This window comes from Adiantum capillus-veneris, chromosome 16, assembly GCF_014529385.1.
Source record: "Adiantum capillus-veneris isolate H3 chromosome 16, ASM1452938v2, whole genome shotgun sequence".
Classification (NCBI taxonomy): Eukaryota; Viridiplantae; Streptophyta; class Polypodiopsida; order Polypodiales; family Pteridaceae; genus Adiantum; species Adiantum capillus-veneris.
In genome coordinates this window covers 152304566-152332561 of record NC_140946.1, presented here as the reverse complement: position 1 = coordinate 152332561, position 27996 = coordinate 152304566, and the positions used below count along the sequence as shown (strand labels likewise).

The 27996-nt window shown below is 41.9% G+C and overlaps 1 protein-coding gene across 1 annotated transcript; it reads left to right on the top strand.

The window, feature by feature from the left end:
- The first annotated feature begins 2446 nt into the window (after positions 1-2446).
- Positions 2447-4040, top strand: LOC147440080 (uncharacterized). The gene has a single exon (XM_086484474.1). The coding sequence runs from the start codon at positions 2788-2790 to the stop codon at positions 3883-3885; it is 1098 nt and encodes a 365-aa protein (XP_086340600.1). The 5' UTR covers positions 2447-2787; the 3' UTR covers positions 3886-4040.
- The last annotated feature ends 23956 nt before the right edge of the window (positions 4041-27996 follow it).

Genomic DNA, 27996 nt, shown 5'->3' with positions numbered 1-27996 from the left:
GATTTTGCATCATTCTCCATGGCGAGTGTGGATTTTCCACCCTTGCGAGTTTTGTCCGACATTGCCTTCAAGTCGGCAACAAAAATGCAAATTTTTGACAGTTTTTTTAGTTCTGAGATCCTGTTACAGCAGCCTTCCATTGCTCAAAAAAATTCTGTCTTTACATGAATGCGTAGAGGGCTTCCTGCTCTTCGATTGAGGCTATAGATCACCTAAATCGAAGTTCAAATAAAGAAGTTATGATCAAAAGAGTGAACTGATGTCTGCTAGCTGAAAAAACGACTGAGAGAGAGAGAGAGAGAGAGAGAGAGAGAGAGAGGCTAACAATAGTGCCTAGAGTGACACAAAAAAACCTTTTAGATATTTGGGAGGTTAGCAAGCAATAGTGGAATGTACCTGCAACATTGTGGAAAGAAAAATTGCAAGGAAGCAACAAATACTAGCTATAATTATTCAAAGTCTTATATATGCTTGGACGCCTAGAACAAGGATGAATTGTAGATTCCATTACTTGAAAGATTGACATTTTAAGGGGGTCAGAGAGCTACTCCAGTGGCTTAAGAGGGTCAGGCCAACCAAAGGGTCATTGTTGGCCATGAAGATGGTGTAGCAAGTGGTCTAGGTGAAAGATTGAGTGGGTAGATGAAAATATTGTGTCTCGAACATAGCTATTTTTGGAAGTGTTTGTCCAAAAAGAAAAATATAGGGCATGTTATATATCACTAGATACCTCTTCAAAAGCAGAATTCAAATCTATAATGGGCACATAGGTCAAATTTGATTTATGAAAAATTTATCAATCCCCACTTTTTTTAAAAATAGCTGCCCACTCTTAAAAGTGTACCGCTCATTCATGCTTTCACCTATCTATTATAGGGTGCTTTATCAACCCTTATTTATGTAAGAAAAGGTCAGGTAAGTTATGGAAGTCAGTAAAAGCTTGGCGATATGATCTACTATCGTGGGGAGTTTCACATTGGAATGTGCCAACTAGGGATGTGAGACCTAACAAAGGGTTTGAATTCCACTTATGCTTCACTTTTTAAATCTGAATAGCAAATATTTTGTGCAATATGGAGTTACAAGGTTGTGCCCTAGTTTGGAAAAGAGGTAATGAGGAGGTAATCCTCCAATAGTCTGGTTTTATGCATGACAACCGTGAGTGAAACAACCCTTATAAAATACGCAATTGTGAGATGTTTTTTTTTTTTTTGGGTGAAAAACTCACAATTGTGAGTGAATTATATTGAACAGCCCACAAAATCAATACAATATCAACATATTGAGAAAGCTTTCCTTATAAGATATCTCACAAATGAGCAACAATTGTGAGATATCTTATAAGGAAAGCTTTTTCAATATGTTGATATTGTAGGATTATGGAGAAGAAGCTATCAAATCACTGAATATGCTATGGTGTTGCTCTTTTTTGGTACTGATATAAGCATAGCATAAACATAAATACAATGCATGTATACTGGTAAATGATTCAATTCGTATATACAATGCATGTATACTGGTGCCTCATAGTTTTTTTAAGTTTGAGGATATCAAGCAGTAATAAGTCAATCGTGGATGATGCAGCCCAAAGTCCACTAGCAAGTCGGTGGTGGTGGTGCACATGAGACAAAGGACAATGCGTTGAAAAGGACATAAAGTGCGCATTTGATTTTCTTAGCTCCCTATAAGAGCACAAAATGAAGACCAAGGCACATGAAAGGCAACTAAATTGGCATGTATCAAGTTAGATTTTAACTTCAATAAATTCAATATGCACATTGTTTTCCCTCGTGTGAACATGCCCTTGACCATGGTTGGGGGGGGGGGGGGGGGGGGGGAATCTGAGATGCCGTCTCTTTGAACTCCAGATTCAACACCTTTGCTTTTGCGTGTTGGTTGAGATTTTCCGCAGTCCACTTGTGGCATGGCACGTGGGAAGTGCAGACTATATAGGTTGGGTGTGAGCAAACATTTCTTGTCAAAAGGGGACTGTTTAATGGCACGTGAACAAGCAAAAACAATTTAATTATGATTGTATTATACTATATGGCCCAGTGTCACGGGAGCGATTGCCTTGAGAATTTGAGACGGTTTGCATTGCAGAGCATGGCCGGGCAATGCTCTAAGAATGCCACGTCTTAGCGGTGCACATGCTAAGTTGCTAAGTAGGAGGAAAGTCAGGGGGTTACGAGGGAAGCAAAGGGCTAATAATTGGAATCGTGGATTAAATAATAAAGCTACAAAAGCAAAGGAAATCTAAAGGTTTGTGTACAAAAGCCAACGTGATTGGCGGATGAATCATAAAGTCAAACTGTCAATTACCATTTGCAGCGTTGTATAGGTAACTATACAACGTGTACGAGCTTCGTTGCAGCTATGTAGTTAATAAATACTCTTACTGTGCCTAGTGGCAATGCCCACACACTCTCCTTGACATTTCTGCAGAAGGAGGTCCCATATTTACGTTGTCGGCGTTGCAGCCTACCTCCTAAAATAAGCTCACCGAACAGAGGTATACGTGGATGGCTTCAGATCTCGCCCGAGCCTCTTCTCCCTCAATCCATCCATTTGCTCACAGTACTAGCTTCGAATACTATTACCCCCTCTCTCTCTCTCTCTCTCTTAGACCACTCACGAGTATGCTCACAGCTCATTGCTTTCGACGTCAAGAGACCGGCCTAGCCTATTTGAGTGCTTGTACAAATTACCTGACTCTCCTCCTCTATTTCTTGAGAGTTCACAAACCCTCATTCCCGCAAATTACCTGTGCATAGTATAATCTGTAGCATGTGGAGCCTCTTCCTACCCAGACGTACAGACGTCGAACCGCCTCACAACACCAGCCCCTTCATTTTGTTTCTGCTTATTAATCTCATCATCTTTCTCATTCTCATCAGCCTTCATGCCCAGCAGCACGCAGCTTCTATGTCCCGCAAGGCGGCCAGAAAAAGGAAGAGAATTGCAGAATTAGCCGCTGCAGAGAGGCTGGAGCACGACCACATAAAATCTCCGCAGCCTTTACTGTCAAATGAGCCAACTCTTGCGAGTACAGAAACGGAGGTAAAGCGCGCTGCAACTGATGTGACGAGCTGCGATGAGACTGCTGAAACAAATTCTGGATTTGAAGCTTCCATGGCCGTGAGCAGCTCGGATTGCATCTGCACGCCGCCGGCAGCTGTGAGTGGATGCCCATTAACATCCATAGAGGGGTCATCTGCCAATGAAGAGCCTCCAAGTGCAGCTTCCATGCAGACCTTCCCTATACAGGACACCGCCGCTACGCCAGCTGCCATCGCTGAGGATGGCAGTGAGCCATGCTGGACCGTCGATGAGGACGGCCGGCCGGCGGCAACAGTGGAGAAGATTGTCTTGGAGGAAGATGGACGGTTGAGATTGATTGAGCTGTCCGAGGGTCCAGATGCATCAGGGCAAGACGACCAACGGCTGGGATGGATTAACTCATCTGTCCAGGATAGTGATAACGGTGACCAGTCTAGTAACAAAGACTGTGTCGAATACCCACCCGAGCAATATGGTTTTGGTGACCTAGCCACTAAGAAATCTGACGGTAGATCTATTAGTCTAAATAGCCATCGCCTTAGTACTTCTGACCCTCACAGCCTTAGTACTTCTAGGTCAACAGTGAAGAGCATGGATGCTACTAATGACAACACAGTTAATTGTTGGCCACCTCATGCGACATTCAAAGGCAACAACAAAGAGGTGAAAAGGGCTTTTAGGCTGAGAAGAGAACCTTCCATAAATAGCCAAAAGGAGTTAAACGCTAGGGTGGAATCGTTCATTTCTACATTCAATGAGAAAATGAAAATTCAACGACAAGAATCATTGATATCTTACATGCAAATGGTCGATAGAAGTGCTTAGTTGCTAAGAGCATGTTGTACTTGTACTTGCAAGCTTATGCATACAACCTTTTCTCGTTCCCTCTAGTAACTTTTCTAACCAAAAGTATTTCCATTAGCAGTATTCACTCCAATATACTTGTATATAGCAGAGTTATACATCAAAGCTTTTGCATTTTCCTTTTGTACAACTCTCTCTCTCTCTCTCTCTCTCTCTCTCTCTCTCTCTCTCCCTCCCCCCGTGTGTGCGTGCGTGCACGCGCACGTGCAAGTCATCATCTAAAAGTGAAATGTTTGAAAATCCATTCAGTAGGGCCAATGTATAGAAGAGTTATACATAAGAGCTTTAGACTGTTTTCCTTTAGTACAACTCTCTCTCTCTCTCTCTCTCTCTCTCTCTAAGTCACAATACTGAAAGGTTGAAATGGAAGTTTGAAATCCATTGGACAGGACCAAATTAACACTTTTGAAAAGGTGATTTGTTTGTTTGTTTTTTTTTTTTTTGGGGGGGGGGGGGGGGGGGGTATTATGTTCAAAAAATATGTAAAATTTAACAGGATAACATTCACGAAAGGGGCTTTAATTGCATTTACGAAAGGGGCTTTAATTGCATTTGAGATAAAAGATGGAAGTTTCTTAAGAAGAACATCATAACTCATAGCATGTTAGTATAGTGGTTCTTTTAATACCTTTTGGATGTGATATAGATGGTTTCGGTTTCCAGTAGGTTCCCCCCTTCTCCCTTACTCGATAAGCATTCTATTCCCTAGAGAACGTCACCTTGATTATCCCCCCCCTCTCTCTCTCTCTCTCTCTCTCTCTCTCCAATTAAAATGGGGCTTAGACCCTTCTCTTACACGAGAAGATTACAAAAACTTAAACGCATCACAATAGACCATATGCATTACAAATAACAGAGCTGTATATGATAGGATTACAAAACCATGGGGGCAGACCACCATGATCGATGTAGAGAAACAACAATGGAAGATACATAAAGAGCTAGGAACAAGGGAATAATTGATGATTGTAAGAGAGAGCGACAATGGAAATAGGCCACCTGGAACTTGTTTATGGGAACCCAACAAGTCCACCATGCATAGAATCTTCTATATCAAACTCTAGAGCTCAATGGCCAAAAGGTGCACCTCAACAAGAGATTATAGATCCACCATAGAACAACATTGCATCAACATTGTACGAGTGCCTCAGAATAGACAATCATCAAATCTCACATGAGATCTTCAAAATCACAAGACAAGCTTATGAAGATCCATAGAATGTTCATGAGATTGAAATTATGTCAACCATAATTACTTCAAATTGCTTTATGTAGGTTTGCTACCTCCAAGGATATTGAGATAGATGGAATCCCTATTGCTCAAAACTTGGGCCTTCAAGCACTCCATTCTTGTGACTAAGTTCATCTCCTCCTTCATGTGGTTAAGGAGGTAGTAGTGCATACACATTGGATATTCATTCTTGAGAGGTTTGCGAAGACTCTCAAGTATTTTTGTGCTTGTGTCCCTCCTCGTTGATCATATCCTAAGATTTAAACAACAATATTGACATGACATAAAATCATACTTTCTAACATGATGTAGGCTATGATTATACATCAAATACGAAGTTCCTAAAAGTTAGGAACATGCATGTGAAATCACCTTTTTGGTTTAAAACAATGGCACGGGAATATATGATATATTATGTGTGAAAATATAATAAGTAGTTTATGAGGTAATGCTAACTGCACCCGAAAAAATTGGACCGGCACATTTTCTCTGGTCTTTTCTTTTCTCTCACCTCTCTCAAACTTGCAATCATGGTCCACAATACGCAATCCATTTTCTCATAGTGAAACCCTTTTAGAATCACCCTTTATAACATCAATTAAAACAATATAACCAAGATATTCAATTTCATTTTTCAAAGTAAGAAATTTTCTTGTGATTTTTATAGATATGATTTTCATGCTTTTTTTTTTTTATAGAATGTTTTTATGTTCTTTCTCTGATTTTCTAAAAGAGAGAATATCATCAAAGAAGAAAACCACAATCTTTATGATTAATCAAGATTCTATCCATCATATAACTGAAATTTGCATATGCATTTATGAGACAAACGGCATAAGAATAAATACATGGCGTGGTACTCCTTTGAGTGCAAAATACATTCTTACAAATGTTAGATATAAAAATTCTTATATGATGATATGTGGGAGGCATGTCTAACCTCACCATCCTATCTTATTGTAGTACTAGCGAGAACCACGATTAATTTGTCAAACCATGGGACGAAGCTGACTCGACTAGTGCATAGAGGCTACAAGAAGTTGTTAATCTCGAAAAACAACTAACAACTTCCATCTAACTCAAGCTACACTCAAGTGACTGAAATCACCAAAAGCCAATCGTCCATCGACAAGCAAATCACATCCGTTATACAGCATCAAATGACATCCAAACGTAACGAAACTTCTAGGACAAGTTTATAAGACCTAAGCACACATGTCTGTGGTCTCAAACCCCACTTTAGGTCAAGTTCCAAAATCGCGATTATTAACAGTAATGGATTTTTTCCTACTCGTTTTCGACCCAGAATGCATCTAAATGCTTAGCAATGATGCCCCAATACCCCGCCTATGCTTAGTTTTGATTTAAAAGTGTAAATTCCTAGTTATGATGAAATTAGACCGCGGGTTGGCAATGCTAAAAGCTATGAAATACTGTGAATCGCTTACGTCAATGCGTAGAGCTCTTACCTGCGGTTGCAATGCAACAAACGCAATCGGAATGTGACAATTGGAGAGGGAGTAGGAAGCGCAAGGAGAGAAGTGAGCACCGCTAACTCATGTTGTGCATTTCTTATCCAAAAACTTCTGTTGAAAGGTCAACCTTTCAACAACGCTTCCATCGAGGCCTTCCATGAATATTCCTCAAAGATTCTCTAAATATCCCAAATAAAGATGGTGATGAAGTGATGAAGACGAAGATGGATGTTGTAATGTGAAGATACAAGCTCATGGACATCATCAAATATCCCGTTATTACTATTTTGAGCCATTACGGCCACTTTTGTAATGTTTACGGGAACTTCATATTTTAAGTTGACAATTGTATTTTGGCCAGAGATGCTTGTTGGATGAGCAAATCCGTCTCACAGTGTTGTAATTAAGCTCTTTAGAAGCCTAGAGACAAATCAGGTCATTTGGCCGGACATTAGGTTTTCTAAGGTTTAGTATATAAACCAAAACCTAAAGCTTTGTAAAGGGACTTCTAATAATCTGATCTTCTGTGTCGTTGGGAGACTGCGAGTGTGTGTGTGTGTGTGTGTGTGTGTGCTACATGAGCTACGGTGGTCGGAATCGCAAACGGAGAGCAGCAGTGCGTTGCTCATGAGGAGAGGTATGCGTTGATGCTTACATCACACGCGTTCGTCTGTGTTTTGGCAGATTCACCCGTGAGCTACTTTTGGAGTTTCAGTGAGTAACTGTTGTCGGTTTTTGAATTTCAACGTATCCACGCGATCAGAGCGAGTAGAGCTACACATTAGGCACTTGCAAAAAACGTCGACTTGCAAAAACCGACCACACATCCTACGCGTTTTCTGCACGGAGGGTATTGGGTAGGTTTTTTTGGTAACGAACCTTAGGGAGAGTGGCCTATTGGTGTTGATAGGATATCCCTCAAGTTTCGTAACGTTTCGAGAACATCTAATGGGATTTTGGCTTGCGGTAGCATCATAGGAGACTCTCACATTCACAGAAGCGATGGCATGTAGATTTTATATCTCTATAGGAAGTAGTCATTAGTCGGTCGAGTAGAGGTTGACACCCTTTGCTTGCTTCCACGCGCCTACGGGTCGAGCTTCGTCCTTAGCTGACATTATATGTTAGGTGAGTTCTCGATGTGCTGACTGAAGGAGTACGAGCAGAAGTGCGACGCGAGAGAGAGTGTGAGAAGAAGAGCACGACGATATAGTGAACTCGCTCTACTGTAATGTGTAGAGCATAGTGAGTTCTTATTAGGTTTTTACAAAAGAATATGTGTACATACCTGGCGGCCCGCCCACTTACCTGGGCGACCACATTGGGCTTTATACCCCAACAACCTCCCACTTAAAGTCCAATGTGGTACTTTAAGTGTGAGAGAAGCTACTATACAAGCTAATATACAAGAGATGTAGAGAAGTGATGTACTACCCTACACCTAACTGCTTGCGAAAATGCGCAAAGATCTCTTAGGGAAGTCCTTTTGTAAGTAGATCAGCAGGATTTTCTGTGGTGTGAACTTTGACAAGCTGAAGTTGCTTATCCTCGAGCATTTCCCTGATGAAATGATACTTCACATCCACATGCTTTGTCTTTGAGTGATAAACTGGATTGCGAGCCAATTGTATAGCACTTTGACTATCACAATATAATAACACAGGCATCTCTTCTTTGATTCCCAAATCTGTTACTAGTCGATTAAGCCAAATTGATTCTTTGCATGCCTCTGATGCTGCAACATATTTAGCCTCTGTAGTAGACTGAGTAACACAATCTTGTAATCTAGAATGCCATGATACTGCTCCACCAACCAATGTAAAGACATACCTTGACATAGACCTTCGGTTGTCTAAGTCACCTACATAATCTGAGTCTGTAAAACCCTTTACACTTAGCTCCTGACTCCCATAGCATATACGCATACTCTTTGTAGCTTTCAGGTATCTCAATATTCCTTTCACTGCCTCCCAATGTTTCTTGCCTGGGTTTGACATGTATCGACTTACTACTCCCACTGCAAATGCAATGTCTGGGCGAGTAGCAATCATTGCATACATCAAACTACCCACTGCAGACGCATATGGAATCTTATCCATTTCAGCCTATTCTTCCTCAGACACAGGACAATCTTGTTTGCTAAGTTTCACATATGGTGGCAATGGAACACTCAGTGCCTTTCCCTTCTCCATATTGAAACGTTGCAAAACCTTGTCAATATACTCTGTTTGAGATAACCAAATCAACTTCTTTGATCTGTCTCTCTCAATGCGCATACCAAGTATATGACTTGCCTCACCCATGTCTTTCATGTCAAACGATTTTGCCATCTTTGACTTCAAAGCTGAAACTTCTTCCAAGTGCTTGCCAGCAATCAACATGTCATCCACATACAAAATAAGGATCAACCAACTGCCATCCTTAGCCTTCTTTGTATATAGACAATGATCGAACTCACTACGTTTGTAGCCTTGAGAAAGCATAAACTTGTGGAATTTATGGTACCATGCCCTCGGTGATTGTTTTAAGCCCTAAAGACTCTTTAACAACTGGCATACCCAATCTTCCTTGCCTTTCTCAACAAACCCTTCTGGCTGCTGCATGTAAATTTCCACATCTAAATCACCATGCAAGAACGTTGTCTTGACATCCATTTGGTGCAACACCAAATCTAATATGGCAACCAATGCAAGAAAGCATCTCAATGTAGTCATCTTGACCACCGGAGAGAAGACTTCATCAAAGTCAATGCCTTGTTCTTGCTTAGATCCCTTGGCAACAAGCCTTGCTTTGTACTTTGGCTGACTATAATGAGCAGTGATCTTATACCTGTAAACCCATTTACAAGGTAGAGCCTTTTTGCCCTGTGGTAATTTAACTAGCTTCCATGTCTTGTTATTATGCAGAGCTGTCATCTCTGACTGCATGGCCAATTGCCAATTCTCGGAGTCCTTCATTTGCACTGCTTCCTTGTAACATGAAGGCTCATTGCAATCAGTCAACATGACATAGTTCATAGATGGAACAAACCTATCAGGAGGTCGCGTGACATGTCCAGATCTACGCACAATAGGTGGCTCAGGCTCAGCCACAACCTGTGGTTCCACTCTATCCTGTCCTTGCTCCTCTTGAGCCCTGACATTTTGTCTTGCACGTGCAGTTCCATCTTCTTGGAAGACAACTCTTCTAATCTCCTCAACCCTCTCTGGTTTAGAATGATATTTGGATTCATTAAAGTGAACATCATTGCTACGGACAACCTTTCTGGATTCGGGATCCCAAAGTCTGTACCCCATCTCACCAGAATTACCATAGCCTAGAAAGATGCACTTTCTACTCTTTGGTTCAAGTTTGTTCCTAAATTCCTTTGGAACATGAGTATATGCCTCACAGCCAAAGACTCTGAGATGCTTGTATGAGGGCATTTTGCCTGACCATACCATATCTGGAACTGAATCCTTCTGCAAAACCTTGCTAGGAGATCTATTTACAAGATGAACAGCTGTTGATATAGCTTCAGCCCAAAACCCATTTGGCAGCTGTGCATTAGACAACATACTTCTGACCTTCTCTTGTATGGTCCTATTCATCCTCTCAGCAACACCATTTTGAGGAGGATTGTAAGGAGTAGTAAGTTCATGTTTTATACCTTTTGACTCACAAAAGTCCTGAAAGGCCTTTGAAACATACTCTCCACCATTGTCAGTGCGTAAGCATTTAAGCTTCTTGCCACTCTGATTCTCCACAAGTGTCACAAACGTTTTGAAAACACTAAACGCTTCATCCTTGTGCTTGAGAAAGTAAACCCATACTTTCCTCGAGTAATCATCTTTAAATGTCATAAAGTAAGAAGCTCCCCCTAGAGATAGGTTAGGCATAGGTCCACACAAATCACTATGAACAAGTGCCAACTGTGTATCTCTTCTACTGCTTCTATGCTTATGTGGCTGCTGTGTTTGCTTACCATACAGACAATGTTCACAGAATTCAAAATCATTAAATGAAAAGCCAGGCAAATAACCAGAACGAGACAAGATTTCCATTCCCTTCTTGGACATATGTCCTAACCGGCTATGCCACAAAGAAATGTTCGGCTGCTCGGTTACATTGATTACATTTTTAGAGACATTTGATACATAAATCATGTAAAGTCCTCCAGACTTTACTCCATGTGCTACTGTCATAGAACCCTTGGATATCTTCCACATGTTCTGTCCAAAAATGGTGACGTAGCCAGCATCATCAAGTAAACCTGTGCTGATCAAGCTCTTTGTAATTGCGGGAACATGTCTCACATTCTTCAGCGTGAAAGAAGAGCCATTCTGAAACTTCAATTGAACATCTCCAACACCTAAGATCTCACATGTCTGCCCATTGCCTAGCCGAACATGATCTTTAGTGGTCACATAAGAAGTAAACCACTCCTTGTTTGGAGACACATGAAGTGATGCCCCTGAGTCTATAATCCAGTCACTCAGTGCATTTCCATCAGATGCTGTAAGAAGAGCTGAGTCCATTGTATTCTTCAAGAAGTAGATGTCTCCTGACACTAGACTGTCATCCTCTGCAACAGTGTTTGTCACATTTATTTCTTGAATCTTCACTGAGGACTTGTTCTTCTCACCATGGTCTTCAGCTTTCTCTTTGCCTTTTTCTACTTTCCATTCTCTGCAGTCTCTTTTCATGTGACCCTTCTTGCCACAATGGTAGCATTCTATGTCACTCTTGCCTTTAGCACTGCGAGACTTGCTACGAGACTGATTCCTCTTTCCACCTTTGTACTTTTCTTTGGTCCTTCCCCTGACAACTAAGGCCGTTCCTTTCCCTTTGTCCATTGTCTTTCTATTGGTTTCTTCAGTAAGCAGACTTCCTTCTACACCTGCTATGTTCAAACCATCTGGAGGTGAAGAATTACTCAAAGCTGTGCGAAAAGTGTCCCAACTTTCCGGCAATGTGATCAAGAGGAACATAGCTCTAACAGGTTCATCAAACTTGACACCTTGAGCTGACAACTGACTATAGATTGTGTTGAATTCATTCAGATGATTGGACATAGGTGTCCCTTCTTTCATCTTCAAGTCAACAAGCTTCTTAAGCCAGTATACCTGTGAAGCTGCACTCTGCTTCTCATAAAGATCACTCAGCTTTAACCATGCTTGATAAGCCGACATCTCGTCTGCTACATTGAAGTAAACGCTTTCTGCCAAAGTCAGCATAATGGTAGAAAGTGCCAATTCATCCATTTCGCTCCATTCATCTTCGTCCATATCTTTTGGTTTTATCCCCTTGAGCTTTATAGGTTTTATCTGCTTCTTTTGTACCAACACGTGCCAAATCTGCTTCTTCCACAATGGGAAATTGGTTCCATCCAGCTTCTTGATATTGTAAAGAGCAGTGTCCTGTGATCCAACCATAGCTACGCTTCACAGTAGTTTACTTTTCTGGGAAAAATTCGGCAGAGTTTCCCCTGTAAACTGACCTCTGAACCAATATCAACCTGTCAAATGAACCAAGAAAGCTTCAGATTCTGTAGAAATTTTGGCAGAGTCTCCTTTGTAAAATGGCTCTAGTGTACAAAAAAAAGACCAAAAAACAACTCAGAAAACACTGTCTCTCTGACACTGTAAGCTGCGGGTAAACCTGTCCTACACCTGTACTGTCTCTCACTGTCCTGTCACTGTCCTATAAGCATAGACTGCGACAATGCCTCAACGACAGTAAAGCAAAGATGCAATCCCAACTGTCTAACTCACAGTCAATACATCCTAGCTGCCTACCTAAGGGTGCTCGAGGGATCGCTCCAAGACCTGTATCACCGAAAGGATCTCAACATTCGAGAATCCCCCAGCTCAATAAAACCTCACTCGACCCTCAACAAAGGCTGCAATAAATCTGACAGTACATAGACTTCCCACAAAGTCATACATCCACAAATTTCCCACTGTATGCTGTAACTGCTGCGGCGGTTGTTTGCTGCGTGACTCACAGCCAGCAAACCCTCAACAGACATACATCATCTCTGACAATACATCCCATGTGGAAGTACCTGCAATGTCAGGATGAAATCTGGAATATCAAGGAGCAAACACAAGCTACCTGATGAACTAGTGGATGTCGCCTACAGTCTATGTGTAGATGCGCCCGTGTCGTATGTGACATGCCTCCAAGAATTGTGAGCCGTCCTTCGATGTGTAGACAGCCACAAATCAACACTCTGGGAGTGTCGATATCCTCAGCACCTGCAGTCGTAGGCCGAAAACCCCAAATTTGCAGAGTCGGATCTGCACGTGTCGAGACCACGTAGTCGAAGATGGCCTGCGCAGACCTTTGTCGAAGCCGAACGGTGACCGAGATGACCTCCGGGCTCTCCCACGAGATTTGGGGCCGTGTCTTCGCCTGTTGAATTTCACTCCAATCTGAGTTGGTGACTCTAGCCTCCTGCAGTGCTGCCCCGAGCCTCGATCTGAGCTCTGATACCAGTTGAAGGAGTACGAGCGGAACTGCGACGCGAGAGAGAGTGTGAGAAGAAGAGCACGACGATATGGTGAACTCGCTCTACTGTAATGTGTAGAGCATAGTGAGTTCTTATTAGGTTTTTACAAAAGAATATGTGTACATACCTGGCGGCCCGCCCACTTACCTGGGCGACCACATTGGGCTTTATACCCCAACACTGACGTCCCTCGCGGCGTATCCGTCCAACATTGGCGCGGCTGCCGGGGACGAGGGCCCTAAGTAGGTGACCGAGACTAGTCCTTGAGGATAGAGGTCCCTCTGGCTTGCCAGAGTATTATTTTACATTTAGATAGGATCAGAGGGTGGAGGACTCTCTAGGTCTTAGAGGGAGTCTAGGGAGCGTGTGTCTGGCCTAGATCCTTCGACTTAGGTAGACTAAGATAGTTTTAGGTATTAGTTGTGTTCTTGAGTAGGAGTTGGAGTGGTAGAAGTGGTGAGGGGAGAGCTTGAGAGTCCAAAGAGGCCAGAAAGAAACCAAAACACCATTATCACCATTTCACATGATGAGTAGGAGTAGAGTAAGTAGGATATCATGATTCAGGATCTAGCACTTCATGCATGTATACTTGCTTGGTAAAGTCATCACAAGTTTGTGAAAGACGCAAAAAGACGCAAAAGTGTGTTTGAAAGCCTAAGTGAAGTCCAAAAGTTTCTGTGATTATTGCTAAGAGCTCTACAGAGCATAGGGAGTACTACTGCCAAAAAAAATTTCATTTGAAGACAGTAGACATCCTACGCGTAGGATGTCTCTAGGGCACCTTTGGCAGGGAATTTGGGAAAACTGAGGTTACCAGTGGGTTAAGAGGGTAGGTTTTACCCTAGTAACATATTGACTTGAGTGTTTTTTCCTATTTTTGTTCACAAAAAGCCAAAAGGCGGAGTCAGAAAACGTAAAATTTTAGAAAAGGCTTAAATTGAGTGATTTTTGCATGTTTTTGCAATTGTGAAGCATACTTGCACTTGCTGAGAGCATAAGGAAGCATCAGGGACACTTCAGTATGAAAAAATCAGCAGTAGACATCCTACGCGTAGGATGTCTACAGGGTGATCTGGGTATTTTTTTTGAAAATCTGAGGTTACCAGTGTGTTTAGAAGGTAGGTTCTACCCTATTTTCACCTGGAAAGTGGAAATTTGACCAAATTTTGACAGATTAAAGCCAAAAGACGAGAATTTCCAGACATCCTACCCAAATTGTGTCCAAGGCCTAATTTTGAGACCAAACCATAGCCTAAGACTCCAAAGGCATGTTCTAAATGTTGTATTGAGTGCATGTGATAAATTTCATCTCATTTGGGTCAGTGAAAGGAAGATTAAACAGACTTTAGTATTTTTGATTGAAAAAGGCAAGAATAGCTAGTTTTGGGGTCTTTTGACATCCAAACTCAAATCTAAGCGTACCAGTGGGTTGCTGAAGACTAGGGGAATCTTTGGTCCAAGTTTGGGTTCATTCTGAGAAAAAAGACATCCTACGCGTAGGATGTCTACTACATAAAATTCTACTGTGACCATACCATGCTGTCATATAGCCTTAGATAAGCCTCCTAGGCAAATTTGGTCCAATTTGGAGTTGATTTGACTTGGGAATTCATCAGAATAGATATCATGCTTTTGGAACAGATTCTTGATCATTTGACCAACCTATAGGTGTTAGAATCAAAAAGTAAAAATAGCTGTGAGTTTAGCACATCAAGGGGAAGCTACAGTGCAAGTTTGAGTTGAAACAGAGAAAAAAGACATCCTACGCGTAGGATGTCTCCAGGGTCATTAAGTGAATTTGGACCTTGTTTGGCCTATTTACCAAGCAAAGACAAGAATTGTCAGACATCCTACTCTTGGAGCACACTAGAAGCTTATGCAGCCCAAATCTTGACCTATTGGCATCCAAATTCAATTGTAAGCATACCATTGGGTTGTTGAGCACTAGGAGAATCTTGGGATCAAGTTTGGACAAAATCTAAGCACTTAGACATCCTACGCGTAGGATGTCTCCAGCTTGATTTAGGACTCCAAACCAACCTATGAGCACACCATTGTGATCAACACATCAAGGAGAAGCTGGGGTGAAAATGTCAAGTCATTCTGAGCAAAAAGACATCCTACGCGTAGGATGTCTCAAGGCCATTTTTAGGTCCAAATGAAATTCTGCGCATACCATTGTGTAGCTGGACTTAAGGGGAGTCTCTGGACCAAATTTTGTTAAATTATGAGCATATAGACATCCTACGCGTAGGATGTCTCTAGGCTAGTTTTAGGGTCCAACTGTAATTTTGATCATACAAGGATGTTCCCAGTGTCACAGAGATCCCAAATCTTCTTTTAAATTGAATTTGGACTCATTTTGACCATTCTAAACTGCATTTCACCATTTTGGCCATAACTTTCACCAACGGTATCGGATCGAAAAAGTTTTTATATCAAAACGTAGCCTGAGAGCGACTCTACAGATCTTAGAATGCATCCGGAAATCCTGACTCAAAATGCATTCCTCAAAGGACCAAATTTTGTTAAATTCTGAGCATATAGATATCCTACGCGTAGGATGTCTCTAGGCCAGTTTTAAGGTCCAACTGGAATTTTGATCATACAGGGGTATTCCCAGTGTCACAGAGATCCCAAATCTTCTTTTAAAATCTAATTTGGACTCATTTTGACCATTCTACAGATCTTAGAATGCATCCAGAAATCTTGACTCAAAATGCATTCCTCAAAGAATAAATACATGGCGTGGTACTCCTTTGAGTGCAAAATACAGTCTTACAAATGTTAGATATAAAAATTCTTATATGATGATATGTGGGAGGCATGTCTAACCTCACCATCCTATCTTATTGCAGTATTAGCGAGAACCACGATTAATTTGTCAAACCATGGGATGAAACTGACTCCACTAGTGCATAGAGGCTACAAGAGGTTGTCACTCTCGAAAAACAACTAACAACTCGAATCGTCCATCGGCAAGCAAATCACATCCGTTATACAGCATCAAATGACATCCAAACATAACGAAACTTCTAGGACAAGTTTATAAGACCTAAGCACACATGTCTGTGGTCTCAAACCCCACTTTAGGTCAAGTTCCAAAATCGCGATTATTAACAGTAATGGATTTTTGGCCTACTCGTTTTCGACCCAGAATGCATCTAAATGCTTAGCAATGATGCCCCAATACCCCGCCTATGCTTAGTTTTGATTTAAAAGTGTAAATTCCTAGTTATGATGAAATTAGACCGCGGGTCGGCAATGCTAAAAGTTGTGAAATATTGTGAATGGCTTACGTCAATGCGTAGAGCTCTTACCTGCGATTGCAATGCAACAAATGCAATCGGAATGTGACAACTGGAGAGGGATTAGGAAGCGCAAGGAGAGAAGTGAGCACCGCTAACTCATGTTGTGCATTTCTTATCCAAAAATTTCTGTTGAAAGGTCAACCTTTCAACAACGCTTCCATCGAGGCCTTCCATGAAGATTCCTCAAAGATTCTCTAAAGATCCCAAATAAAGATGCTGATGAAGTGATGGAGACGAAGATGGATGTTGTAATGTGAAGATACAAGCTCATGGACATCATCAAATATCCCGTTATTATTATTTTGAGCCATTACGGCCACTTTTGTAATGTTTACGGGAACTTCATATTTTAAGTTGACAATTGTATTTTGGCCAGAGATACTTGTTGGATGAGCTAAGCCAGCTCACAGTGTTGTAATTAAGCTCTGTAGAAGTCTAGAGACAAATCAGGTCATTTGGCCAGACATTAGGTTTTCTAAGGTTTAGTATATAAACCAAAACCTAAAGCTTTGTAAAGGGACTTCTAATAATCTGATCTTATGTGTCGTTGGGAGACTGCGAGAGAGTGAGAGAGTGTGTGTGTGTGCTACAGGAGCTACGGTGGTCGGAATCACAAACGGAGAGCAGCAGTGTGTTGCCCACGAGGAGAGGTACGCGTTGATGCTTACATCACCCGCGTTCGTCTGTGTTTTGGCAGATTGATCCCCGAGCTACTTTTGGGGTTTCGGTGAGTAACTGTTGTCCGTTTTTGCATTTCAGCATATCCACGCGATCAGAGCGAGTAGAGCTACACATTAGATACTTTAGTTTTCAGAAACGTCTACCTGGAAAAACCGGCCAGACATCCTACGCGTTTTCTGCACGGAGGGTATTGGGTAGGTTTTTTTGGTCACGGACCTTAGGGAGAGTGGCCTATTGGTGTTGATAGGATATCCCTCAAGTTTGGTAACATTTCGAGAATGTCTAATGGGCTTTTGGCTTGCGGTAGCATCATAGGAGACTCTCACATTCACAGAACCGATAGCATGTAGATTTGATATCTTTGTAGGAAGTAGTCATTAGTCGGTCGAGTAGAGGTTGACACCCTTTGCTTGCTTCCACGCGCCTGTGGGTCGAGCTTCGTCCTTAGCTGACATTATATGTTAGGTGAGTTCTCGCTGTGCTGACGTCCGTCACGGCGTATCCGTCCAACAACTTCTAAAAAACTTACAAAAAAAATTGGCTTTTATACCTTAGCCAAGGTTTTTGGGTGGTCAAAACTAATGATCTAGAGTTCTACCGAAGCTGGGAAATGACTGGCTGATACAATATGGAAGCTTGTAGCCCCGACTCATTAATTACAAGGTTTATCCGAGAAAATAGGAGTTACAATATTCTCGATTTATCAAAATAATAAATGTTTTACAAGAACGCCGAAAAATGGTGTCCGCGTTAGCTTGCTGCTAATATTCCCCCCCTCCTCGCCTTTGTCGTCCCTTGACACAGCTTTATGGGCTGAAATAGTCTTCAAGTTGATGGCACGCAAGGTTCTAGTATGTGATTCTTCGTTCTTTGTCGGGTGCTTGCAGAAATTGCATTGTTACTTGATTCTTCAGCTCCACCGATGAGTAGCCTACAAACCTAGATGTTAGGTTGTTGATCACCGGCACAAATATCTTCGTTCGCCAGCTGAAGAATCCAGTGTAGAAAGCTTCTTCAAAGGCCATCATATTACTCGATGGCAAGAACATGCATCTGCTGGCATAGAATCCGTAAAGGACCTCCTCTGAAGGTTGCCCACTCAGATCATAGCATAGGCCTTTGTTTACTTCCAAGAATGATAGCCATGAAGCTTCTATTTGCTCAAGCTCATTAAAAACTTGTATACATGTTAGCAACATTCTGCAGATTTTATACAACATGGCGCAGGAAAGATTTGACAGACTCTTGAAGAAAGACATGGCGCCCGTTAGGGTTTTCAACATGTATTCCTCCGTCGCTTGGCCTCTTTCTAGAGCTGGGAGCCAAGGGACGTTGAGCCAAGTTGGCCTCTTCCTTTGCAGTGCTTCATGCACTTGCCATGTCCTTACTCTCGATACATGACAAAATGTTGGATCTCTTTGTAGGGCTGCAGGTGCTCTTGTGAACAGAATCAGGTATCTCGGATTCTTGTTCAACAAGCTTAACCTACACTTTGGGTGGTCTTTATCTGCGCCATCTTCTTGCATATCCTTGTACAACTTTCTTTCACCTATAATAGTTCTACTTTGATGAGAGGGTACGGAAGGGATTGTTGGTGCCATTGAGCTTTGATCTGATTGGGAGTGAGTTGAGTGACGTTGACAGAGTGTAAAACTCTCAACTCCCAATCCATAGCCGCCTTCCACTGCTCATCCACCTCCATGGTGATCTTCTCCTTCAGTGTGTCTTCTTCAGCTTTTGACAACTGGACCATTGGCACTGTGTCTGCATCTGTGATGTGAACCTGAAAATCTTCGTCACCACTCGACTCTGCTATGGACTGCATCTCAAACTCAGCAAACGAGACCAAGGGTATGTCTATTTGTGGCGGCTCTGAAGTGCCTGCCTCTTCCTGCGTGTCTGGTTTTCCATCTGTGAGGAGTTGATTTATCCGCTTGAGTTCTGCTATCTCCTTTAGGAGCTCCTCCTATCTCTGAACCCGCATCAGTGCCAGGTCCCTATGTTGTGATTGTTCTAACTTCAATTCCAATTCTAGGTCTTTGTTTTTCTTTTCAAGTGCCTTATAGACTTCGTCGGTTCCTTTGATCGAGGCCACGACTGGATTGCCATAAGAAAATGGCATGATCATTGATCCTCTGTTCAAAATATTGCAGAGAAGCATTGGCAACATCTAACTGCACCTGAATTTTCTGAGCTGACAGAGAGGTTGTAAGAAGTTTATTTGTAACTTCTGTCAGCTGCTCATCTTCTGCTTTGCAGGCATCGGACAGTTTAGTTTAGTAGATCATCTAACTCCTCCATTTCTTTTTGTTGTTTATCTCTGGCTATCTGATGTTGTTCTGCTTCTACCTTCAGCTCTTGCACCTGCCTTTGGAGATCAGTGATGACAGTCATCCTGTCTTCTAGCTCTCCTTGAAGAGCGTCGATCACCATTTCCAGTTTCTCGGCCTTTGTGCTGTAGTTTAAAGCTGCTGAACGGAGTCTCTCAGTCATTTTCTACATCTACCATGCATATTCATTTACATGTACTATTACTTCATCGTTTGATTGCCACTCCTCCTGTCTTGCCAGCTGGGATGTGCCTACAGCCTCATGTGCCGTCTCCTTGGCTTGCCTTTGGTCTTCCGCTTCCTTGGCTTTCTTTGCAGCTTCTTCTGCCTCTTTCAACTTTAGGACTTCAGCCTCTTGGTACATTCTTTCTAAATATTTTGTTGGAACATCCGCCTCCTTTCTTGTATGATGCTTTGTTCGAGGGCCTTTAAGTCTTGCAAGTACCCACTTTTTTGGGTCCTTCTCTTGTGCTTTCCTACTGTGCTAGTAAGCCTGTTTCTCTCTTTCAAATCGTGCTTGTTTTTGAGCTGCCTCTTCTTGGTGTGCGGCCACAACTTTCCTTTTCATCTCTTCTCTCCGAGCTCTCTTTTCTTCGTTGTCAGAGCTCTCACTGCTGTGCCATTTCGACGAGCTGTCAGCTGACTCATCATCAGATTTATGTGATCTTTTACCTGACCTTGTAGCTCGTGGAGAGGGTTGTGCTATCAATATCCATGTATTCTGATCAGGGGCAGGCGGTAGGTTATCTGCCATGCCGATGGCATGATATGCTATTCTAGTCAACACCTCTGGCGCACCCAAGTACGTGATTTTTCCTTCCTTCTTGGTGCCCTTCAAGGTTGTCAAGACATATTGCACGTGGTCCACGGGCTGTCTTGTTGCCGACTTAAGAACCTGAGTGAATGTGGTGGCCATGGCGTGATTTGGTGTAGTGTACCTTGGTGGCCTTTTGGCAAGAAAATGGAAGTGTTGATGGTACAAACGGGCTGGCTCTTCCACCTGTTTGTGGATAAGATCGGCAAATGTAGCGGCAACTGTCTCTCTGGTAAATGTGCCTGCAGTTTTCTTGTCTCTTGTCCGCATGGTCATTCCTTCAGTGGGCAGTCTGAGTGCCTCTGCCACTATCTCTTTTGTGATCACTACCTCGACCTTGTTCCCTTCGGTGTCTGATATCTGTGCGGTTCCGTCTTCTTTGATGGTGGATAGAAGCTCGTAAGCTTTCTAAAAGTCCACTCCACAAGGCTCTTGTTTGTAGAAATGCCTGAGTCCCAACCTGCGGTTAGCCTCTTTGTCTCTGGCTTGGCAACTACATCATAGACCTCTTTGGGCAGTAGTTGCAACTCCACCTAATGCCCCTCTTCACTATTGAACCTGCCAGTGAAGACCGTAGTGTGGTACTCTTCAAGCTGTTCTCTAGAAAGGTAGGATGCCTTTGCTGCTTTGATCGACTCGGGGTCTAGTTGATACGCGGGTAGTTCTTGTAGCTTCTCTTTTTGGTTTAGCTTCTTCTTGGTCCTCTTCGCTGCTTGCATTGCTCCTGTTCAGTGAATAGAGTGCAAAGTTAGCAGATTTGTCATATTTTTCTCTGGAATGTCCTTTTAGACTGAAATGCTGACAATTTGGTCCAATTTGCTTCAAATCAATTTTTGAACAAGCAAAGAGGCATAAAATCATGCAAGGAACAAAACTGTATGGTCAAAACAAAAATATGCAACCAAAGTAAATATAATAGCGATTATTTATAACTGAGGAAAATTTCCAACTTTTTGCAAACTTGGCTTTATAGGCTTGAAGTATATACCAAATACATGCTCTGAGTGAAATATGGGCTCATTTGGATGCACAGGGTGAAAATGGTATCAGATTCTGGCTTTAGGTCTCTGAAACAGTAGATAAAAAGGAAATTTGAGATTTTGAATTCCAAATTGATTCAAAATTGGCTAGTGGGCTTAACACTTCATGTACTTTGGATGTATGATGACAAAATATCCAAATTCCCTAATTTTGACCTAAAAGTAAATAATCACGATTATTAACTTTTTTTCCAATCTTCATATTTTTTGGTACAAACTAGTTCTAGGCATTGTATAGACCTTGTATGAGATATGAAGTGATTTGGATCAAGAAATATTGTCCATAACCCAAATTTTGGCTTGCAAAGACTTCTTTGCGTTTTTTGGCAATTTTACAAGTAATGGGTGGTCATTTTGGCTCATATTTTATTTTTGGCATGTAATAGGTGTGTACACATGATATGTGAGGTGATTTGACAATTTCCAAGCAAAAATGATGCAAAAGTAAATAATCTCGATTGTTTACTACAGTGAAAAAAACCTTGCAAAACCTACAATTTTTGACCTAAACATGTTTCACACATCTAATACAAGTCCTCATGTCATAATAATCAATATCTAATTCTCCTAAATGATTTTCTCATGTTACACTGATCATTTAATATGGGGAAGTGCCAGGGGAGAAAAAGCTAGAATATTGGTTAAGCTAGCAGACCGGCCACAGTAGGGATCCAAAGGAGGGAAAATAGGGATCCAAAAGGGGGGCCATCTGCAAAAGAGCCATGTGAAACAATGGGATAAAAAGACCCTAAGGTTCAGCCCATTAAGACTTCCAAAATGCTAAGGTTCCAAAATTCAAAGGTTATGTCCAAACGTCAACCTTAGGGAAATTGGATGCTTTGTGTGTGACCAAAAAAGTCTTTGAATATCCCTACATAGGAGGGGGCGAGCCTAGCAAGTAGGGGATGAGAGAGAAATCCACACACACACACACACACACACACACACAAGCTCCCTTTACACAAAGGGAACGAGGGACACATCTCAGCTCCCTAGGCCAGATGCCCACAAGGTGTACCCAATTCCTATTGGATGACCCTTGAAGTGGACCAATGAGAATTAGGCTAGAGTAAATTTAGCCTAATTAATTTTAAAACACTCAATAAAAAGAACCAATGAAAATTAAGTCTCCTGGATGATTATTGGACAGCCCGTGAAGGGGTCCAATAGGAATTGAGCAGCCCAATGGGCTACTTAATTCCTATTGGTCAGAATGGGGAAAGGTCCAATGGGGATTTAATTCATTTAAATCAATTAAGTTTAATTGATTAAGCTCTCACAAAAGGGGAAAGGGGGACACATGCCAGAAGGCTATCACTTATGCTGCTTAATAGCCATTGGCTTGTGACTTGGGGAGGTCCAATGGGGAGCCTGCAAGAGCAAATAGCAAGAGGGCTCGGCCAAGAGAGAGAGGGGGCTGATTTTTGGAAGGCATTATCACACACACACTCACACAATCTCATGTGTGAAGAAAGAGAAGACTATTTGTTCCCAAGCTTTAATGGAGAGCTCATCACCTACTCCAAGCTTGTGAGATAGAAGCCTACATCGACACACTCTTGGCTTGTGGATGCAAATCCAACCAAGAGCCAAGCTTCAATGCATGCTCATCTCCTCTATCAAGATAATTACTAAGCTAAAGCTATGCTAATATGAGTGATTATGTGAGGAGATGTACATCTTTCTCGTAAGATACTCCTTCTTCCTTTCAATCTACTCTCATACCCTGCTAGCTCTCACCATCTTCGAAGGTGTGTGAGGTCTTGGGTCTGAGAACAGGGATAATTAAAGTTGTGTTTACTAAGTGTTTTGCTTATTGCATGAAGCTTTCATCTTCATTGCACTAGCTAGTCTTGAAGGAACACAAAGAATTGTATTGTACAATGTCTCTCTTGATGGGAAAAACCATAATACAAAGCCTTTTGGAGGGGGGACCGGCTCCATGTAAATCCAGTCCTCAACTGTTGTCAATAGCTTAATTTCTCTCTCTTTTGAAAGTATTGTTGATGCTATCTAACTAGCTGTTATGCTTTTTGTTGCTCTCTCCACCCAAGCAGTCTTGTAATTCTCATTAGGAATCCATTCTAATGAAATGCCCACTATGTTCATGCTAATTTTCTCTACACATAAGTTATTAGGCCATTAAATGTTACATTGGTATCAGAGCACAAGGTTTCTCTTTTCTTGCTCAAGAAGGGAGGTCCTCAAGCTAGCTATAAATGGTTGGTATTATTAATTGCCTATGAGTAAGTAGAATAGTGATTTGTCAGCCTTCCAGTGCGCTTGCCTTTGTGCAGTTAACGGGGCATCACCGTCGAGAGCTATGGTCTTAGTAGTGGAGTCCTACGGGGCTTGCCTACGGCTTAACCACTATTGAGCTATTAGAAGCTTGATAGGAGCCGATGCTGTTTTGGTGTCGAAAGACCCTCTCTTTTATTCCTTGCAATTAATGGTATTCCAGCCGTGGGAACAGTAGCTTGAGGGCTTTTTCTAAAGGGGTAAAGAGGAGTAGCAACTAGGGCTTGAAGGGCCAAAGTACACCTAAAAAGTTTACACCTAAAAGTTGTTAGAATGGCTGACAATAGTAAAGAGAGTGAAATTAATGTTGATAACTTTGATTTTGCTAATGAGAAAGCTACTAATGATGCTTCAATGCTTGTTAACTATCTTGTTTCTAGGCTTCAACAAGCCATGGGCAATCCATCTCTCCAAAGTGAAGTGCAACGGCAGCTCCATGCTCACGGGATTCTCCAAGCTCATCACCATGACGAGAGAACACCTAGGAAGCCTCCTTGTGAGACTACCAAAAGAGGTCTCTCCCCGATTCGGGAAGAAGAAGAGAATCCATAGGAAGGGCTCAAGAATTTACTTGTTGATGATGCATCTCCTTCCCAAAGGAGAACTCAAGAGCCTCCACCGAAGGAACGAGAGAGAAGTGAGTCTCCCGCCACCTCGACGGAGATGGCTCCACGAAGACGGCGGGCTAAACGCTCTCCATCACCACCAAAGCGGAGAAGACCATCACACTCTTCTCCATGCCATAATTTAAAGAGGGATGATAAAAAGCAAGAGAATAAAAAGGCGAGAAAGAGGACACCCTCTTCTCCATCTTCTTCATCCTCTTTCTCTTATGAAAGTGATGGTGAAGACAACGAAGATCAAGACAAGAAAAAGACGAGAAAGAGGTCACCCTCTTCTTCACCTTCTTCAAATTCTTCACCTTCTGAAGAAAGTGATGGTGCAACCTTTGAACCATCAAAAAGAAGAGGCCATAGGAAATCCTATGCCGTATGGAAGAGGTCATCCAAGCTGAAGAAGTTCAAAGAGGGAGGGAAGAGCATCTCTTTCCTTACCTATGATGGCACCTTTGGTGCTACGGACAAAGCCTTGGCCTTTATCCAGCAATTTAATGCGGCATTTGGAGATGAGGGCTTCACGGAGTCCTCTAAGCTATGCCATGTAGCTATGCACTTTCAAAAGTCCGCCAGGCAATGGTGGTCTAGCCTACGAGCCAACGGTGAAGCTCCACGAACATGGAAAGCTTTAAGAGCTTCCATTATGAAGCAGTTTTTTGCCACCGATGCCAAAGACAAAGTACTCACCGAATGGCGAAGCTTAAAGCTGTCTCCCAATGAATCCATCCACAAATATGTAGAAAAGTTTTGGGACCTACAACTCAAAGCCACTGTCTTTAAAAAGTTGGATTTTGGAGAGCAAAAGCAACAATTTTGTGCGGGCTTAACCGAAGAAATGGCAGAGTATGTCAACTCCCAAAGGCCACGTACCATATCGGCGGTAATACACCATACTATGGTGGCCTCATGAATCAATTTCCAAAAGGGGGCTAAAAGAAATAATAAGCCCCCGGAAAACAAGGGTTCCAATGAGCCTAAGGGGAAGGACAATGTCCAAAAGTCTCCTAAGGGAAACTCCAACAAAGCTAAAGAGAAGGGAGTTTACAAAGGTAAGAACAACATCTCTCTTGAAGAGCTTGAGAGTTATCGCAAGGATAACCGGTGTTTCAAGTGCGGCGAACAAGGGCATGCGTACCGCGCTTGTCCCCAAAAGAACAACCGCCAAGATCCTCCTAGATCTTCCTTAGTTGAAATCCAAGAGGAGGAGACTCACCAAACTCATCACAAAGGATTTCCTGTATGCCATGCTTGGGGAAAGGTAACAGAACATGATGCTTTTATTCTCTTTGACCCTGGTTCTACTCACAATTTTATATCTATAGAGTTGGCCACCAAGCTAGGCATACAATCCTACGAGATGGGAGATGTACTACCCGCAGACAGTGCCTTCAAGGGGCAAGAAGCTTTAGTCACTCCCTTAATCGGGAAATTTATGTGTACAAAGAGGACTTCTTTATCTCTCCTCTCAAGCATGAGGATGTAATCCTAGGGGCACCATGGTTTGACCACCTGGCTGCCGATGTTAAATTTCCTGAAAGGAGAATCTCCTTTAAGTTCAGGGAAAAAGACATGTATATAGATGCTAAGGAAATGGGTAACACTATCCCCATTGTACATACACCAGCTTTCAACAAGTCAATAAAGAGCTCTATTTCCGTGTACATGATTTTTGTTAAAGATTCTCAAAATGAACCTAATGCTTTAACAAAAGAAAACAAAAGCAACCAAAAGGAATTAGAGTTATCCAATTTTCTCAAGGGGTTTCAAGATGTTTTTATTGACGACATCCCTTGTGAGCTACCTCCTAAACAAGGTAATGATGACCATGCAATTGAACTTCTTCCAGGAATTTCACCGCCTAACAAACCTCCTTATAGAGTTTCTCAAGCTCAACAAGAGGAGATTATGCGGCAAGTGCATGAGTTAGTTGAGAAGGGCATGGTTAGGCCTAGATCATCTCCATTTTGCTCACCTGTGCTATTAGTGCAAAAGAAAGACATCACATATCGTATGTGTGTCGACTATAGAGCACTAAATAGGATCACTATAAAGAATAGGTTTCCCGTTCCACGGGTAGAAGACCTATTTGATAAGCTACAAGGATCGACCTACTTCAGTAGGATTGACCTAAAAAGTGGCTATTTTCAAATAAGGATAGTTGATCAAGACATTGTAAAGACCGCATTTCACACCACATTTGGTCTTTACGAATACATTGTCATGCCTTTTGGCTTGACCAATGCACCAGCCACATTCAATCGCTTGATGGAGAAGCTGTTCAGGTCTCATCGAACCTTCACTGGAGTGATCTTTGATGATATTATCATCTACTCTAATTCATTAGACGAACACAAGCAACACCTCCAGGTAATATTTCAAGTTTTGAGAGAGAATAAACTTTATGTTAATCGAAAGAAAAGTGAATTTTTCTTGCAAGAGATTCAGTATTTAGGTCATATTATCTCTCAAGATGGCATCCAAATGGATCCATCAAAGTTAGAGGTAATAAAAGGATGGCCTAAACCAAGGAATCTTCATGAACTAAGAAGCTGTATAGGTATGTGTGCATACTATAGACGCTTCATAGAAAAGTTCTCACAAATTGCGGGACCATTACATGACCTAACAAAGAAAAGAGTTAGGTATACATGGTGTGTTAAGGAGAACAATGCTTTCGAAAACCTTATCTCTCAACCTATGCTTACACTACCGGATCTCTCAAAACCATTTGAGGTCCAATGTGATGCTTGTGGTGATTGCCTTGGAGCTGTTTTGCTTCAAGAAGGGCACACCATAGTCTATGAGAGTCGAAGGCTCGACCCTGTTGAGCAAGCTCTAGGCATATACGAAAAGGAACTCCTTGCAGTTCTACATGCCTTAGACTCACGGAAGCACTATTTATTGGGGACTCCTTTCATTATGCACGAAGGGATCACCAAAGTCTTAAGTACTTCATGACGCAGACCAAGCTCTCCGACAAACAAATGAGGTGGGAAAATTTCCTTTCGTAATTTCATTTTCATATTGCTCACATTGCTGGCAAGAATAATCAAGTAGCTGATGCACTCTCAAGACGGCCGAGAGTGAATGCGGTTTCCATAGCAACTCACAATGATCTATCTTCAATGATAGATGAGTACGCTATTGATCCCGATTTTAGAGATGTGATTTCAGCCCTTTCATTAGGGAAGAAAGAAGAACCATTTACTTTACAAGATGGTTATCTTCTCTATGGAAATAGACTATGCGTTACTAACTCACTACGTGAGAAAGTAATGTATGAATCTCATGCTCCACCGTATGCGGGGCATAGAGGGATTCAGTCTACCTTAAAGGGAATTGAAACATATTTCTATTGGACTACCATGAAAGTGAACATACAAGAGTATGTTTCTAAATGTGTGGTTTCCCAAAAGACAAAATTTGATAGAGGGAAGCAACTTGGATTGCTTCAACCCTTTCCAATTCCTAATTCACCATGGGAGAGCATATCCATGGATTTTATCTTTGGATTGCCTAAGTCTATCCATGGGAATACGGGAATATGGACGATCGTAGAAAGGTTCAGTAAACAAGCTCATTTTATACCTGTCAAAAAGACTATCAAAGCCCATCAAATGGCAACCCTCTTCATTTCACAAATTTTCAAGTACCATGGCTTTCCAATGTCTATAGTGTCGAAAAGAGATCCTAGAATGACCAGTAATTTCTGGAAGGGTCTCTTGAGAATTTAGGAACAAGGCTAAACTTCTCTTCGGTCTATCATCCACAAACGGATGGCC

Excerpts from the sequence above, each read along its gene's own strand:
- LOC147440080 (XM_086484474.1), top strand. The coding sequence starts at position 2,788 with ATGTGGAGCCTCTTCCTACCCAGACGTACAGACGTCGAACCGCCTCAC.